Source organism: Salvelinus alpinus, chromosome 10 (assembly GCF_045679555.1).
Source record: "Salvelinus alpinus chromosome 10, SLU_Salpinus.1, whole genome shotgun sequence".
Classification (NCBI taxonomy): domain Eukaryota; kingdom Metazoa; phylum Chordata; class Actinopteri; order Salmoniformes; family Salmonidae; genus Salvelinus; species Salvelinus alpinus.
This window is the reverse complement of record NC_092095.1, coordinates 22,014,110-22,029,115: the sequence shown is the minus strand read 5'-3', so window position 1 is coordinate 22,029,115 and position 15,006 is coordinate 22,014,110. Positions and strand designations below refer to the sequence as shown.

Sequence of the window (15,006 nt, the reverse complement as noted above, 5' to 3'; positions counted from 1 at the left end):
CTTCAGGAGGACCTGTGCCAACTGTTTTGCAACACTCATTGACTGCAAGTGTGCCTCAAGGTTGAGAAGGCACCGTACCACATTAGACAGCGACTGGCTGTCAGTTTCAGTTTACTAAATATTTTTTTCAATTTTAGTTTTATTTAAAATTTTCGTTTACTATATATAATAACATTGCACTGGAGATATGCTTTATGTTAGCTTCCCCTCAGCTCATCTACATTAGGCCGGTATGCCAATTAGAAGATGAATGGCGTAAAGGTCACTCATGAGTTCCCATTCAAACGATATTGATCGCTTTTAACACTTCTAAGACAGCTGGGGATGCTTGCAATACGAATACCATTGGTATCACCACTAAAGGGACATACAGTACTTATGACAAATACATTTGGCAAAAAGGGTTGGCATTGGTGTGCAACTATTTAAGCCATTATATATTCCAAACGACTACTTTGGTTGATATATAGTACGTACAGATATTGTTACAGACAAACACAATAGTAGACGTCCTTATGCATGGTATTGCTTATACTGTAGGCTACATCTGCAGCGCAGTCATCTCTCCCTCCAGTTTCTAGGTTCGTGTGCCACCTCTCGACAGAACAGCGAGTAGAATGGAAAAGCAAAGACTGTAGCATTTCCCAGCCCGTGCATTACTTTCAAACCAAGGCTGGATCAGCACAACGTCCATGCTTCATTCTTCGACGACATTTTCATTTAACGGTCACATAGGTTACTTTTTTTAAATAGTGCCTGTCATGCTCTTCAGGTGCGGACCTGCTCATTCTGATATTCAAGGCAAGTTTGTTTGTGATATAATTTCGTCGAATAAAGTGGATTATATAAATAATTCCAGCTCAACAAAGATAAACGTAGTAAAGGGCTCCGTATATGTATATGAAGCTTTATTGTGGTTTTCGTTATATTTGCTTTCTTGACATTGGAGTTTATTTCCAGCGAGAGAGTTCGAGCTTTTGCCGCCAAATAGACGCTCGAGCTGTTTTCAACAACTGTTTAGTATACACTCCCGTAGATGTAGTGGAACACATTGGGTGAAACTTTGTCTCTGAAAATAGATAGCCGACTACGAGGTTATACCGAAAACGTTTTCAAACCAAGACGCCAGTTTACGGAGGACAACTACAGCGGTCAAGTAGGCTATATCCAGGTATGTTTGTTCGTTTCTTGAGTTGTCCACAGTGATTCATTTTGGACTTTTAGCCTTGAGACCAAGACGAACATATTTTCTTTCATTTCACAGGAGTTTTAATTGTCAACCATGAATCAAACAGCAGGAGTAACACAGACATACCGGAGGTGTTCAAAAGCAGGGAATGTAAGTCTTTTTTATTATTAGGCCTATTGTAAAGCGGGTTTGGGCTATTGCAAGGTAGGCTATCACAAGCAATCATCAACCACCAACTGAACTGAGAATATGACATTGCTTCTATATTTTCCTACGCTTTCACTGGACTAATGTTTTGCAAATTCCTATTATGGGGATAACGGTGCCCTAAATACATATTTCACATACAGTAGCCTAGGCAATATAAATAGTAATGTATTTTAGGGATTCCTTCCACTTAGGCTACTGTATGGAAGCACTTGAACTAGAATATGGCCTAACAGCATCCTAATAAAGGACGCTGCGCTTCTGCGCATGGGCGACCTAGGTGGTTAGGCACACCAGCGGTGCATGGGTAAAATCATTGGGGAAGCCAGAAAAAAAGCCATATTACAACCTATGTGTTGTGATAATTGCGTTGTTTGCTCTGTAACCTGTTAGTTCATATGCCTTGCGACCGTGATATATAGCCCAGCTAGCAATGAGGAATCGGCCCAGAAGCGGCTGTCTTCTGGGGGGGCGGAACTGATTGAATCGGCCAGGATACGGGTGTCGGACTCGGCCCGGAATCAAAATGAATGACTGCCCAGAATTAGCCCAAGTACATAGGGCCGTTTCTGGCTACCGGATTTCAACCGACTATGGCGGAATCTTACCAGAATCCCCCCAGAAGCCCCCGATGCAAATTTAAATAAATGTATACAAAATTACCCTGTTTAGTAATTTTAAATAATTCTATTCTACATTTTATACATACAAATTATACCCATCCACAAAGAAATATTTTGTGTCGGAGGAAACACCATACACCTGGTGACCGTGTCAGTGTGCATGTGCCTAGCCCGCCACAGGAGTCGCTACAGCGCGTTGGGATAAGGACATCCTGGCCTGGCAAAACCCTCCCCTAACCTGGACGACACTGGGCCAATTGTGCATCACCTCATTAGTCTCCCGGTCGCTGCCAGCATGGGTCTTGAACCAGCAGCTGTAAAAACGCAGTTTGCACTGTGATGCAAACTGCGTCTTAGACCACTGCGCCACTCAGGAGGTTCCAGCCACAAAGTTTTGAATGCTTATCAATTGCCTTAAACAAAGTATCAAAATACTAAAATACTACATAGGACTCTTAAAGAATTTCTTTATGATGTTAATTGTATTTTCTGATCACAGAAACAATGACGAAAATATGGAAAAATAAATAATGAAATGTTAATTATATAAAATTGCCTGTGTAATCATCTGCTAGAGAGTAGCCCCAATCGGCCCAAGCCCCATTTGGGCATTTGGGCCAGATAACTCACACTGTTGAATAAATTCAACCAAACCTTTGTTTCATCACAAAACCAGAGAGCAACCTCTGTCCGGTGAAGTCCACAAAGCATATTGCATGTAACTAACAGTTACATGAACTACAGCATGGTCAATGAAGTTAATGTTTCCGACATTTTCGAACCACTAAACAACTATTGATTTAGAACCACGGAGAGTTACCCCGAGTCGCAAAGAAAACAGGAGCAGCCTCCATTATTCCAGCACCATTTCAAATTCAACATTTCCACATCATCAAATCACCTATGTTTATTCTAATACAGGGACAGCTAAAAGATACTAAAAGATACAAAAAACTATTTAGTCCAATCAACGTAAGCTAAATATGATGTGGCTGTCCATGTTTCTGATTTGTGTGCATGCCTATTCCTGCAAGTAGAAAAACAGGTTTACTCACCCTACTTGTAGAGAAACGCCAATGCCATCCTCATCTCTTTCATGTTGACAAAACAATCTATCACTGTCATACAGTACACACTTTTATTTTTTGTTTTAGGTTACCTGGCTAAAATGCTTGCTCGCTATCCTAACTTCCTTTCATGGGCAACTTTAGCTAGTTAACATTAGCCATCTACATCTAGCTACATATTGAAATTCCGTCCTCTCAGGCCAGGGGGACAATGTATGAATTGATGGATGGATCAAAATCGCCGTTATAATCATTGGCCAGTATGGAGAATGAAGTAAAACCACAAGTCCAAATCCCTATCTCCATCCATGGCTAATTTAGGAAAGGGCCAATTTTAGCTAGCTAGCTAGCCACTGGAGGACAACAACACAACGAGATGCAAGTTGTTTCTGTCAATTACGTATGCTCTCGGTATTTTTGGACACCGTTTTTTTTTTTACACCTTTATTTAACTAGGCAAGTCAGTTAAGAACACATTCTTATTTTCAATGACGGCCTAGGAACGGTGGGTTCAGGGGCAGAACGACAGATTTTTACCTTGTCAGCTCGGGGATTCAATCTTGCAACCTTACGGTTAACTAGTCCAACACTCTAACCACCTGCCTTACATTGCACTCCACGAGGAGCCTGCCTGTTACACGAATGCAGTAAGAAGCCAAGGTAAGTTGCTAGCTAGCATTAAACTTATCTTATAAAAAACAATCAATCAATCATAATCACTAGTTAACTACACATGGTTGATGATATTACTAGTTTATCTAGCGTGTCCTGCGTTGCATATAATCGATGCGGTGCACATTCGCGAAAAAGGACTGTCGTAGCTCCAATGTGTACCTAACCATAAACATCAATGCCTTTCTTAAAATCAATACACAGAAGTATATATTTTTAAACCTGCATATTTAGCTAAAAGAAATCCAGGTTAGCAGGCAATATTAACCAGGTGAAATTGTGTCACTTCTCTTGCGTTCATTGCACGCAGGGTCAGGGTATATGCAACAGTTTGGGCCGCCTGGCTCGTTGGGAACTAATTTGCCAGAATTTTACGTAATTATGACATAACATTGAAGGTTGTGCAATGTAACAGGAATATTTAGACTTATGGATGCCACCCGTTAGATAAAATACGGAACGTTTTGTTTTCGAGATGATAGTTTCTGGATTCGACCATATTAATGACCAAAGGCTCGTATTTCTGTGTGTTATTATGTTATAATTAAGTCTCTGATTTGATAGAGCAGTCTGACTGAGCGGTGGTAGGCAGCAGCAGGCTCGTAAGCATTCTGTAACAATTTTCTTCTTCTTCTGACGAGGAATACATTTATTTATTTACTAAATTTATTAAACTGAACACAAAATAACAAAGGAGAAACAACGAAAAAACTAAACAGTCCTATCAGGTGACAAAACACAAAACAGGAAACAACTACCCACAAACACAGGTGGGAACAGGCTACCTAAGTATGGTTCTCAATCAGAGACAACGATCAACAGCTGCCTCTGATTGGGATTAATTACAATATAGCAATTAAACACTGGAATGGTAGATGTGCAGAAGATGAATGTGCAAGTAGAGCTACTGGGGTGCAAAGGAGCAAGATAAATAAATAATTACAGTATGGGGATGAGGTAGTTGGATGGGCTATTTACAGATGGGCTATGTACAGGTGCAGTGATCTGTGAGCTGCTCTGACAGCTGGTGCTTAAAGCTAGTGAGGGAGATATGAGTCTCCAGCTCCAGTAATTTTTGCAGTTCGTTCCAGTCATTGGCAGCAGAGAACTTGAAGGAAAGGCGGCCAAAGGAAGAATTGGCTTTGGGGGTGACCAGTGAGATATACCTGCTGGAGCGCGTGCAACGGGTGGGTGCTGCTATGGTGACCAGGGAGCTGATTGTAGCGGGTTTACTAACGTGTTAGTTATATTAGTAATGTTGACTATGATGTTACTTTAGCTAATATGGTGACAACGATGTAGGCTGTGTGTAGCGGTTATGATATGAAGGTTTGGATTGGAAAGTTTTTTTTGCTTGGTCACAGACAGTTGATGTGTTCTGCATTGAAGTCCACAAGCGAAAGGAAAAGGTGAGAGGAGGAGAGTGCGTAGATGCGAGAAGGAATACAACAAGTTGTTTGTATGTGGCTATGAAAGTGAACTGTTTGCTTGTGATCAGGTGTGTAATAATTTTGCCGATTCTAATGAAAAACGCATCTTAAATGGAAGCAAACGGAACAAAATCACCTCAAATCTTTCTCTCGACTTGTGTGCACCTACGTTGTAAACTTGAATTCATAGGCTAGGGAAAATTAGAGTATCATGTAGTAGCCTAAATCTACTGATGTTACGTTGAGCTGGTTGCGTGGAATATGAATCACAGTCATCCAATATGCTGTAATAGAAATAAGGCCATGCTCATAAAAAAAAAGTTCTCCCTCATCTTAAACGGCACCGACCGCCACTGTTTATGATGGATGGTTGGGGCTTGATCACACCGACAAAGTCATCCTATAAATCCTGTCTAATAGAAACTGTTTGGTTCTTAAGCGGTAAATGGTTTCTGTAATGAATACGCCCCTTTGTTCTTGTGTGCGTTCTGTCAGAATATATTTGCTCATCATAATCCTGAAAAAAAACTGCTGAACTTAAACTTCTACTGTGAATGTTTAAAATGGATATTGGATAACGAGAACCTCGTTAGATAACGATGCTTGGCATGGGCTTCTGGATATGAGTTACTTATGATTTGAGCAGTTGTGCATCAGATATACACTGCTCAAAAAAATAAAGGGAACACTTAAACAACACAATGTAACTCCAAGTCAATCACACTTGTGTGAAATCAAACTGTCCACTTAGGAAGCAACATTGATTGACAATAAATTTCACATGCTGTTGTGCAAATGGAATAGACAAAAGGTGAAAATTATAGGCAATTAGCAAGACACCCCCAATAAAGGAGTGATTCTGCAGGTGGTGACCACAGACCACTTCTCAGTTCCTATGCTTCCTGGCTGATGTTTTGGTCACTTTTGAATGCTGGCGGTGCTTTCACTCTAGTGGTAGCATGAGACGGAGTCTACAACCCACACAAGTGGCTCAGGTAGTGCAGCTCATCCAGGATGGCACATCAATGCGAGCTGTGGCAAGAAGGTTTGCTGTGTCTGTCAGCGTAGTGTCCAGAGCATGGAGGCGCTACCAGGAGACAGGCCAGTACATCAGGAGACGTGGAGGAGGCCGTAGGAGGGCAACAAACCAGCAGCAGGACCGCTACCTCCGCCTTTGTGCAAGGAGGAGCACTGCCAGAGCCCTGCAAAATGACCTCCAGCAGGCCGCGATAAGACAAGGATATCCCTACCGGCCAAACCCTCCCTAACCCGGACGACGCTAGGCCAATTGTGCGTCGCCCCACGACAGAGCCTGGGTGCGAACCCAGAGACTCTGGTGGCACAGCTAGCGCTGCGATGCAGTGCCCTAGACCACTGCGCCACCCGGGAGGCCCCCAGATATATATATTTTTTTAATGGATTATATGTTGATGCGAGTCATGTGACCATGCAAGCTCTTTCATCCCCTGGGTTACAGCAACGTTCAAGAAGATGTTTATTGATCCGATGCATCCATGCATAATGTGTAATGCCTCCAAGTTTATAAACCCCTAACTGCAAGGCCCAACCCCGTGACATTCCCTGTTATTTCTGCTTTTCTTGAAACTGTTAAGCTTGTTAATCATTACCCACATGTACAACTGTTGTAGGCTAGTGTGCTTGTATTATTTCAGTCAACATTAATTTATAAGTCACCTTGATGCAAAAAAAAATACATAAGCACTCTCCATACTCCTCATCAGTAACTGTGTGCCTGCCTTGCTGTTCTACCTAGCTGCAGTCATTCCCTTTGTAAAGTAACAACTTTAGTCACCATCATTATCTGCAGTTTATGTTTTTCCAATTTTCTTTGAATTTATATTTTTATGAGACCAGTAGCCTAATCTTTTCATAAGCACATTTTTCTCCAGTGCTGTGCTGAGCTTGTGACCCACATTATGGGAGTGGAGAACTGCCTTACATGTGGGCATTGATTCACAAGGGAAAGGGGGAGGAGAGAAGTCAGCGTGGTTAGGAAGAGGGGTTGGAGGTATGGAGAAGGGGACCTGATTGAGTCTGTGCTTAATGAGACCATTAGGGGGGACAGGTGAGAAGGGGCCCCTCCAGCTCCCTCCACAACTGCTAGAACGTCATCGCAATGGATTCACATTAACTTATTCCAGCAGGAGGGGAATAGGAGCTGACTAACCCTCTCCAGACACTTCTGTCTTCAGCCAACAGTATCTACATGTATCTTAGCATACGGTATCATATGCTAATGGTACCCAGTTTGTTTTGATTCCTATTGCATCTATTTAAAACTCCAAAGCTCTGGAGGCTTTCTATTTGGCCAATTTCTCTGTAGCCATTCTATTTTCAGAATGTTGACAGCCACAGAGAGATCTCATTCTAGATGAAAGAGACACTGATTACAGTAGGACCACTGGGTTTGTAGTAGTCCCTGAAGGAAATGCATCTCATTGCACGTCATAATCTTATGACAAGCTTAACTCTGACGATAGTAGGAACACCTGGAAGTATGATGATAAATATAGATTGCTAGATTTCCACTGCTACCCAAGAGCAAATTATTGAACATAGGTTTTAACTCTTGAGCATTGGATTATAATTTCAAGTTTTTCCTTTTTCCTCCAATTTATGCTTTGGCCACAAATACGAGTGTAGGATGAGTCAACAACATTATTTAAGTATGAGTTAAAACTTCTTATGGCTGCAATCCCGTTAACGGGATGATATGACAACAGCCAGTGAAAATGCAGGGCGCCAAATTCAAACAACAGAAATCTCATAATTAAAATTCCTCAAACATACATGTATCTTATACCATATTAAAGGTAATCTTGTTGTTAATCCCACCAAAGTGTCCGATTTCAAATAGGCTTTACAGCGAATGCACCACAAACGATTATGTTAGGTCACCGCAATATCACAGAAAAACACAGTCATTTTTCCAGCCAAAGACAGGAGTCACAAAAATCAGAAATAGAGATAAAATTAATCACTAACCTTTGATGATCTTCATCAGATGACACTCATAGGACTTCATGTTACACAATACATATATGTTTTATTCGATAAAGCTCATATTTATATCCAAAAACCTCAGTTTACATTGGCAACATGTTCAGAAATGCCTCCAAAATATCCAGAGAAATTGCAGAGAGCCACGTCAAATAACATAAATACTCATCATATACTTTGATGAAAGATACATGTTTTACATAGAATTAAAGATACACTTGTTCTTAACTTCTCTGCGCTACTTATCCCTTTAGCGGGATAATTTTCCTAAACAACCGCTGAATTGCAGGGCGCAAAATATTACAAAAAATATTTATAATCATGCAATCACAAGTGAAATATACCAAAACACAGCGTAGCTTGTTGTTAATCCACCTATCGTGTCAGATTTTGAAAATATGCTTTGCAGCGAAAGCAATCCAAGCTTTTGTGAGTGTATCAATCAATGCTAGAACAGCTAGCCCCAAATTAGCATGGTCACGAAAGTCAGAAAAGCAATAAAATTAATCGCTTACCTTTGATAATCTTCGGATGTTTGCACTCACGAGACTCCCAGTTACACAATAAATGTTCTTTTTGTTCGATAAATATTACTTTTATAACAAAAAAACGCCATTTGGATTGCGCGTTATGTTCAGAAAACCAAAGCCTCGCTCCGTTCGACGAAAATTCCAAAAAGTATCCGTAATGTTCGTAGAAACATGTCAAATGTTTTTTATAATCAATCCTCTGGTTGTTTTTAACAAACATAATCGATAATATTTCAACCGGACCGTAACCTATTCAATAAAAGAGAGAAAGAAAATGGAGAGCTACCCCTCTCGCGCGCAGGAACTAATCAAAGGACACCTGACTAGTTTTTAAAAATCTCGCAAATTTTTCAAAATAAAAGCCTGAAACTATGTCTAAAGCCTGGTCACAGCCCGAGGAATCTGGTTGATACCCCTTTAAATGGAAGAAAGACGGGCAAGGAAACACAGATTTTAAAATAATAATAATAACTTCCGGGTTAGATTTCCTCAAGTTTTCGCCTGCAGAATCAGTTTTGTTATACTCACAGACAATATTTTGACAGTTTTGGAAACTTTGGAGTGTTTTCTATCCTAATCTGTAAATTATATGCATATTCTACGATCTGTACCTGAGAAATAGTCTGTTTACCTTGGGAACGTTATTTAAAAAAATATATTAATAATCTGACCCCTAGCGTCAAGAGATTAATGCAACCGCTGTGTCAGATTCAAAAAGCTTTACGGCAAAAGCACAATATTCAATAATCTGAGAACAGCGTTCAGCCACAAAAGGAAGCCATACAGTTACCCGCCAAATTGTGCAGTCAACAAAACTCATAAAAAGCATTATAAATCTTCACTTACCTTTGCTGATCTTCGTCGGAATGCACTCCCAGGACTCCCACTTCCACAAGAAATGTTTGTTTTGTTCGGTAATGTCCATCATTTATGTCCAAATAGCTATTTTTGTTAGCGTGTTTGGTAAACAAATCCAAAGTCAGGAAGCGCGTTCACTAAAAGCAGACGAAATGTCAAAAAGTTCCGTAACAGTCAGTAGAAACATGTCAAACGATGTATTGAATCAATCTTATCTTTAGAATGTTTTTAACATAAATCTTCAATAAAGTTCCAACCGGAGAATTACATTGACTTCAGATATGCGATGGAACAGAGCTCCCTCTCATGTGAACGCGCATGGTCAGAGCATGGCCAGGTCATGGTAGACCTGACTATTTCCTGTCTTCTTCGGCCCCCCTTCACAGTAGAGGCATCAGACAAGGTTCTACAGACTGTTGACATCTAGTGGAAGCCGTAGGAAGTGCAAACTCATCCATATCCCACTGTGTGTTCAATAGGGGCTGTGTTGAAAATCGACCAACCTCAGAATTTCCACTTCCTGTTTGGATTTTTTCTCAGGTTTTTGCCTGCCATATGAGTTCTGTTATACTCACAGACATCCTTCAAACAGTTTTAGAGTGTCAGAGTGTTTTCAGAGTGTTTTCCATCCAATACGAATAATAATATGCATATATTAGTAACTGGGACTGAGGAGCAGGCAGTTTACTATGGGCACCTCTGTGCACCTTTCATCCAAGCTACTCAATACTGCCCCTGCAGCAATAAGAAGTTAACAGAATAAGGGCCTCCCGGGTGGCGCAGTGGTCTAGAGCACTGCATCGCAGTGCTATGCTGCGCCACCAGAGTCTGGGTTCGCGCCCAGGCTCTGTCGCAGCCGGCCGCGACCGGGAGGTCCGTGGGGCGACGCACAATTGGCTTAGCGTCGTCCGGGTTAGGGAGGGTTTGGCCGGTAGGGATATCCTTGTCTCATCGCGCTCCAGCGACTCCTGTGGCGGGCCGGGCGCAGTGCGCGCTAACTGAGGGGGGCGGGTGCATGGTGTTTCCTCCGACACATTGGTGCGGCTGGCTTCCGGGTTGGAGGCGCGCTGTGTTAAGAAGCAGTGCGGCTTGGTTGGGTTGTGCTTCGGAGGACGCATGACTTTCGACCTTCGTCTCTCCCGAGCCCGTACGGGAGTTGTAGCGATGAGACAAGATAGTAATTACTAGCGATTGGATACCACGAAAATTGGGGAGAAAAGGGGATAAAAAAAAAAAAAAAAAAAAAAAAAAAAAAAGAAGTTAACAGAATATTCACTTTTAAAAGTGAGATTTTTACTGGACAGTTACTTTAAGACTGATCATGGTTAATGTCCTATTCTGTACAGTTTAGCATTGGTTGTACACATTAAATCAGTTACTAAAGATTGAAGTAGTAAAGCCGACTCCTCCTTTGCGTAACCTTCATAAGAAGACATGGCGTCTCCTCAGATCCACAGTGACATACTGTTCAGGGGCCTCACCACCTGCTTTGACAGAGCTCAGCTGACGTGACCTTTTGTGTCGATCAGTATGACATCACTGTTCCCCCCACCCCCCTGTCTTTCTCGCAGGTTAGCGTTTTTCATCATGAATGTTGTTCTGCAGGCAGCTCTGCAGAGGGGTCACAAGCTGGCATAAAATTTGATTTGACTTCTAACCTTAACACTAAGCACACTGCTAACCGTAATGCCCAACCCTAGTCCTAAATTAAAACCAAAAAGCACATTTTTGTTTTCATGAATTTCTACAATATAGCCAATTTTGACTTTGCAGCTGGCCTATCTAAGGGGAAATGGCTCAGTTCTGCCTCCAGGACAAGACTCATGACAATAAACGGCAACCTGTATCTTTATCTTCCCTACTCCCCCATCACTTGCTTATCAGATAGGGGATATCAGTACACCATCATCATTCTGCCTGTCTTGAGTGCCTGCCCTTTTGGAATATCTTCCACCCAATAATGTCCTGAACCCTGTTTGGAGTAATTGAATGGACATTATTGTGTGTCCTAGTTGTGTTGACTGTACTTCGCTGAGTAATAGAAACAACCAGCAGAGGTCCCTATAGTAATATGTACAAGCAGAGGCAAGCTGCTGTAAAATGGTGAAAACCCATTATTGCTGTGCTTGGTGAAGATCTCCTTGCGTTCTCCATACATCTGATTTCATTTTATGATACAACCTTCACGGTAGATAGGTATAGGGCTAATCTGAATGTGTGCTATTTTATAGTTGGCTGGTCAGAAAGTATTTTTCTGTCAACATTGTTCATACTAACGATCATTGTTGTCTGTGCTGACTCTGCATGACAGGCTACAAGTTCCAGACAGCCTATGCAGCAACTTCAGTTCACTCCTGTCAAGGACATATAGTGTATGATTCGGTACCATTCAAAATGTGTCTCCCTATAATGGTCCAAGTCTACTAAATTCTACCTGTGATTAGGCATATCAGGCTGTGTGAATGGAAGGCCCGGAAAATCGTTAAAGACTCCAGCTACCCAAGCTATACAATGTTCTCTCTGCTTCCGCACAGCAAGCGGTACCGGTGCATCAAGTCTGACACCAACAGGCACCTGAACAGCTTCTATCCCCAAGCCATAAGACTGCTAAATAGCTAACAGAATGGCTACACGGACTATCTGAGTTGACGGTAGAATTGTATTTATATGATGTCTGATGCACACTTACAGGACCTTACACACTGACTCTCCAACACACACAACATGCACACACATTTATACTGACTCTACACACACGCACACACTCACATACAATCATCATTTATGCTGCTGCTACTCCGTTTATCATATATCCTGATGCCTAGTCACCTTACCCCTATACATACATATCTAGCTCTACCACACCAGTATCCCTGCACATTGTAAATATGTTATTGGAACTGACCCTGTATATAGCTTCTTACTTTCTTGTGTTCTTAATATTTATTTTTATTTATTTGTTCTACCTTGTTATTTTTAGTGCTACATTAATATTGATTACAGCATTGTTGGGTTTGGAGCTTGCAAGAAAGGCATTTCACTGTACTTGTGCACGTGACATTAAAACTTGAAACTTTAAGTTTTGCATTTTGTATCAAGCCAGAACAGAGCAGGTTGACAGACATTGACCTGTGTTTTACTGAGACATTTTGGCTTATAAAGTACACGTAAACACAATATTTTTGACTAAACAGAATAATATCCAAGACTATTAGATTCTCATTATTCAAATAGTGGGATTCAAGCATTAGCATCTTTTAGCATCAGACAGCTCTGCACTCTCGTGTGAATTCCAAAATTGTAGTTAGCTGCCACATTTTGAGAGTCATTTTGGAGCTATGCTAATCTTCCCATCTTCAAAGATTTCAAAGCTTAGATAAGGCCCTTTATTCTACCTAATTACAATGTTATAATGAGATGATATGTTTAATTTTGTCTCTCAGCTGGGACATACAAAAACAAAATAAATTAATAGCCTCCCGCAATGAATATGTATGAACTGCTGTTGTCCAAAGAAAGATTGATCGGCAAGCAAAGCCTCCATCTACTGAAAGTAGATATTGCACTTTCATCAATAAAATTATTTGAAAGGGCCTCAGGCCTAATGTCGGTCTCTCTCAATACTGTCATGAAATATTTCTTTATAAAAAGCCATTTGTTTCTGCAATTATCGAATTCACATTAGAATATACAGATGCAGTTATTTGTGATAAAGCATCTTCTATAGAGTACAGAAGTGAAACTGAAGAGGTATTAAGGGTTGAGAGTGTAATTCTTAATTACAGAGGGTTTGTTGGGCAACAATGAAGCATAACACCCGCAGAACTGTGCAAGATATCGATCGTTTTCTCATTACGCAGACGGCTCATTGTAATGCACAGTTATCACTTCCAAGTCCCACACCGGAGTCTATGGGAATAACCATTGATTTTTTTTTGCGAGTGCAGACAGACGAGGCAGGGTGGTGGAATGCACCCATTTCCATCTTTCCACTCCTAATTGTTGCATTAGCGGTGCTCTCGTTCTCATTAGCCCTACCCTTTTCTGCTCATGATGGGATTAGCGGGGGCCGTGTTATTGACTAAATGGATTTAACGGCACAGATGTCCCAATTGCCTTTCTTATTTTTGATGATCTTCTGAAATGATATAAAACAATTAAATTCATAATTTGTTCATATTTCAATGTTACTTCGATTTTTTTGGTATGTAATATTATATTACTTACATGCTCTATAGCAGGGGTGTCATTCCATGGAGGGCCTAATGTCTGCAGATTTTTGGTTTTCCCTTTCAATTAAGAACTAGACAACCAGGTGTGGGGAGTTCCTTACTAATTAGTGACCTTAATTCATTAATCAAGTACAAGGGAGAAGTGAAAACCCGCAGCCACTCAGCCCTCCATGGAATGAGTTTGATACGTGCAATAGAGAATAGCGTGCCAATAAAAACAATGCATTGATATATAAAGTGATTGTCTTATTACTAATCTGCTGTGTTGTTGTCCAGCTTACACCACAGTGTTACACCTAGAGCACTAAAGCACTTGGCATTAGTTGGCAACAGTTTGATTTGGGCACAGAGATGGCTTGAAAAGGGCTACCAATCTCGGGTAGAGTAGATGCTATGATTTAAATGCATAGCAGACTGCTAAATGTGCTGTACCAGCACTTCAGTATACTGTAACACTGCCCCATACACTTCATCATCGGTGGCTACTGTCATATTCTGCTTTATGTGCCGAGGCATGTTAAAACCGTCTGTGCCAAGTGTGGTCTCTGAAGAAAAGGGACTATTATATTATAACCATTATGTTTGACAAGAACACACATACAGCCAGCAGCTGCCAAATAAGTTATTCAGAAGAAGGACTCGTTTAGGCCTACATTCGTGATAGTTTTTGTTAAAACGGCTATAAAACACACACACACACTAACACACACACACACACACACACACTAGTGCTGAGCGATATTTCAGTAATTTTCCGTATTTTAAAAACGAACTGACCGCAACAGTTCAATTATTTGAATTCCATTTCGTTCGTTTTTTTTCTGTGAGCACATTGCACAGTTTCTCAAGATATTATTTAACTATGCAAGTCAGTTAAGAACTAATTCTTATTTACAATGACGGCCTACCAAAAGGCAAAAGGCCTCCTGCGGGGATGGGGGCCTGAGATTAAAAATAAATACAATTTAAATATAGGACAAAACACACATCACGACAAGAGAGACAACACTACATAAAGAGAGACCTAAGACAACAACATAGAAAGGCAGCAACACATGACAACACAGCATGGTAGCAACACAACATAACAACAACATGGGAGCAGCACAAAACATGGTATAAACATTATTGGGCACAGACAACAGCACAAAGGGAAAGAAGGTAGAGACAACAATAC

The 15,006-nt window shown here is 40.9% G+C and overlaps 1 protein-coding gene across 1 annotated transcript in view; it reads left to right on the top strand.

The window, feature by feature from the left end:
* Positions 1 to 688: 688 nt before the first annotated feature.
* Positions 689 to 15,006, top strand: part of LOC139531721 (A-type potassium channel modulatory protein DPP6-like) — a 341,641-nt gene continuing 327,323 nt past the window's right edge. The window contains exons 1-2 of the mRNA XM_071328431.1: positions 689 to 1,171; positions 1,265 to 1,339. Coding sequence (XP_071184532.1) covers positions 1,283 to 1,339 — 57 coding nt within the window. The 5' untranslated portion in view covers positions 689 to 1,171; positions 1,265 to 1,282. The remainder of the gene's footprint in view (positions 1,172 to 1,264; positions 1,340 to 15,006) is intronic.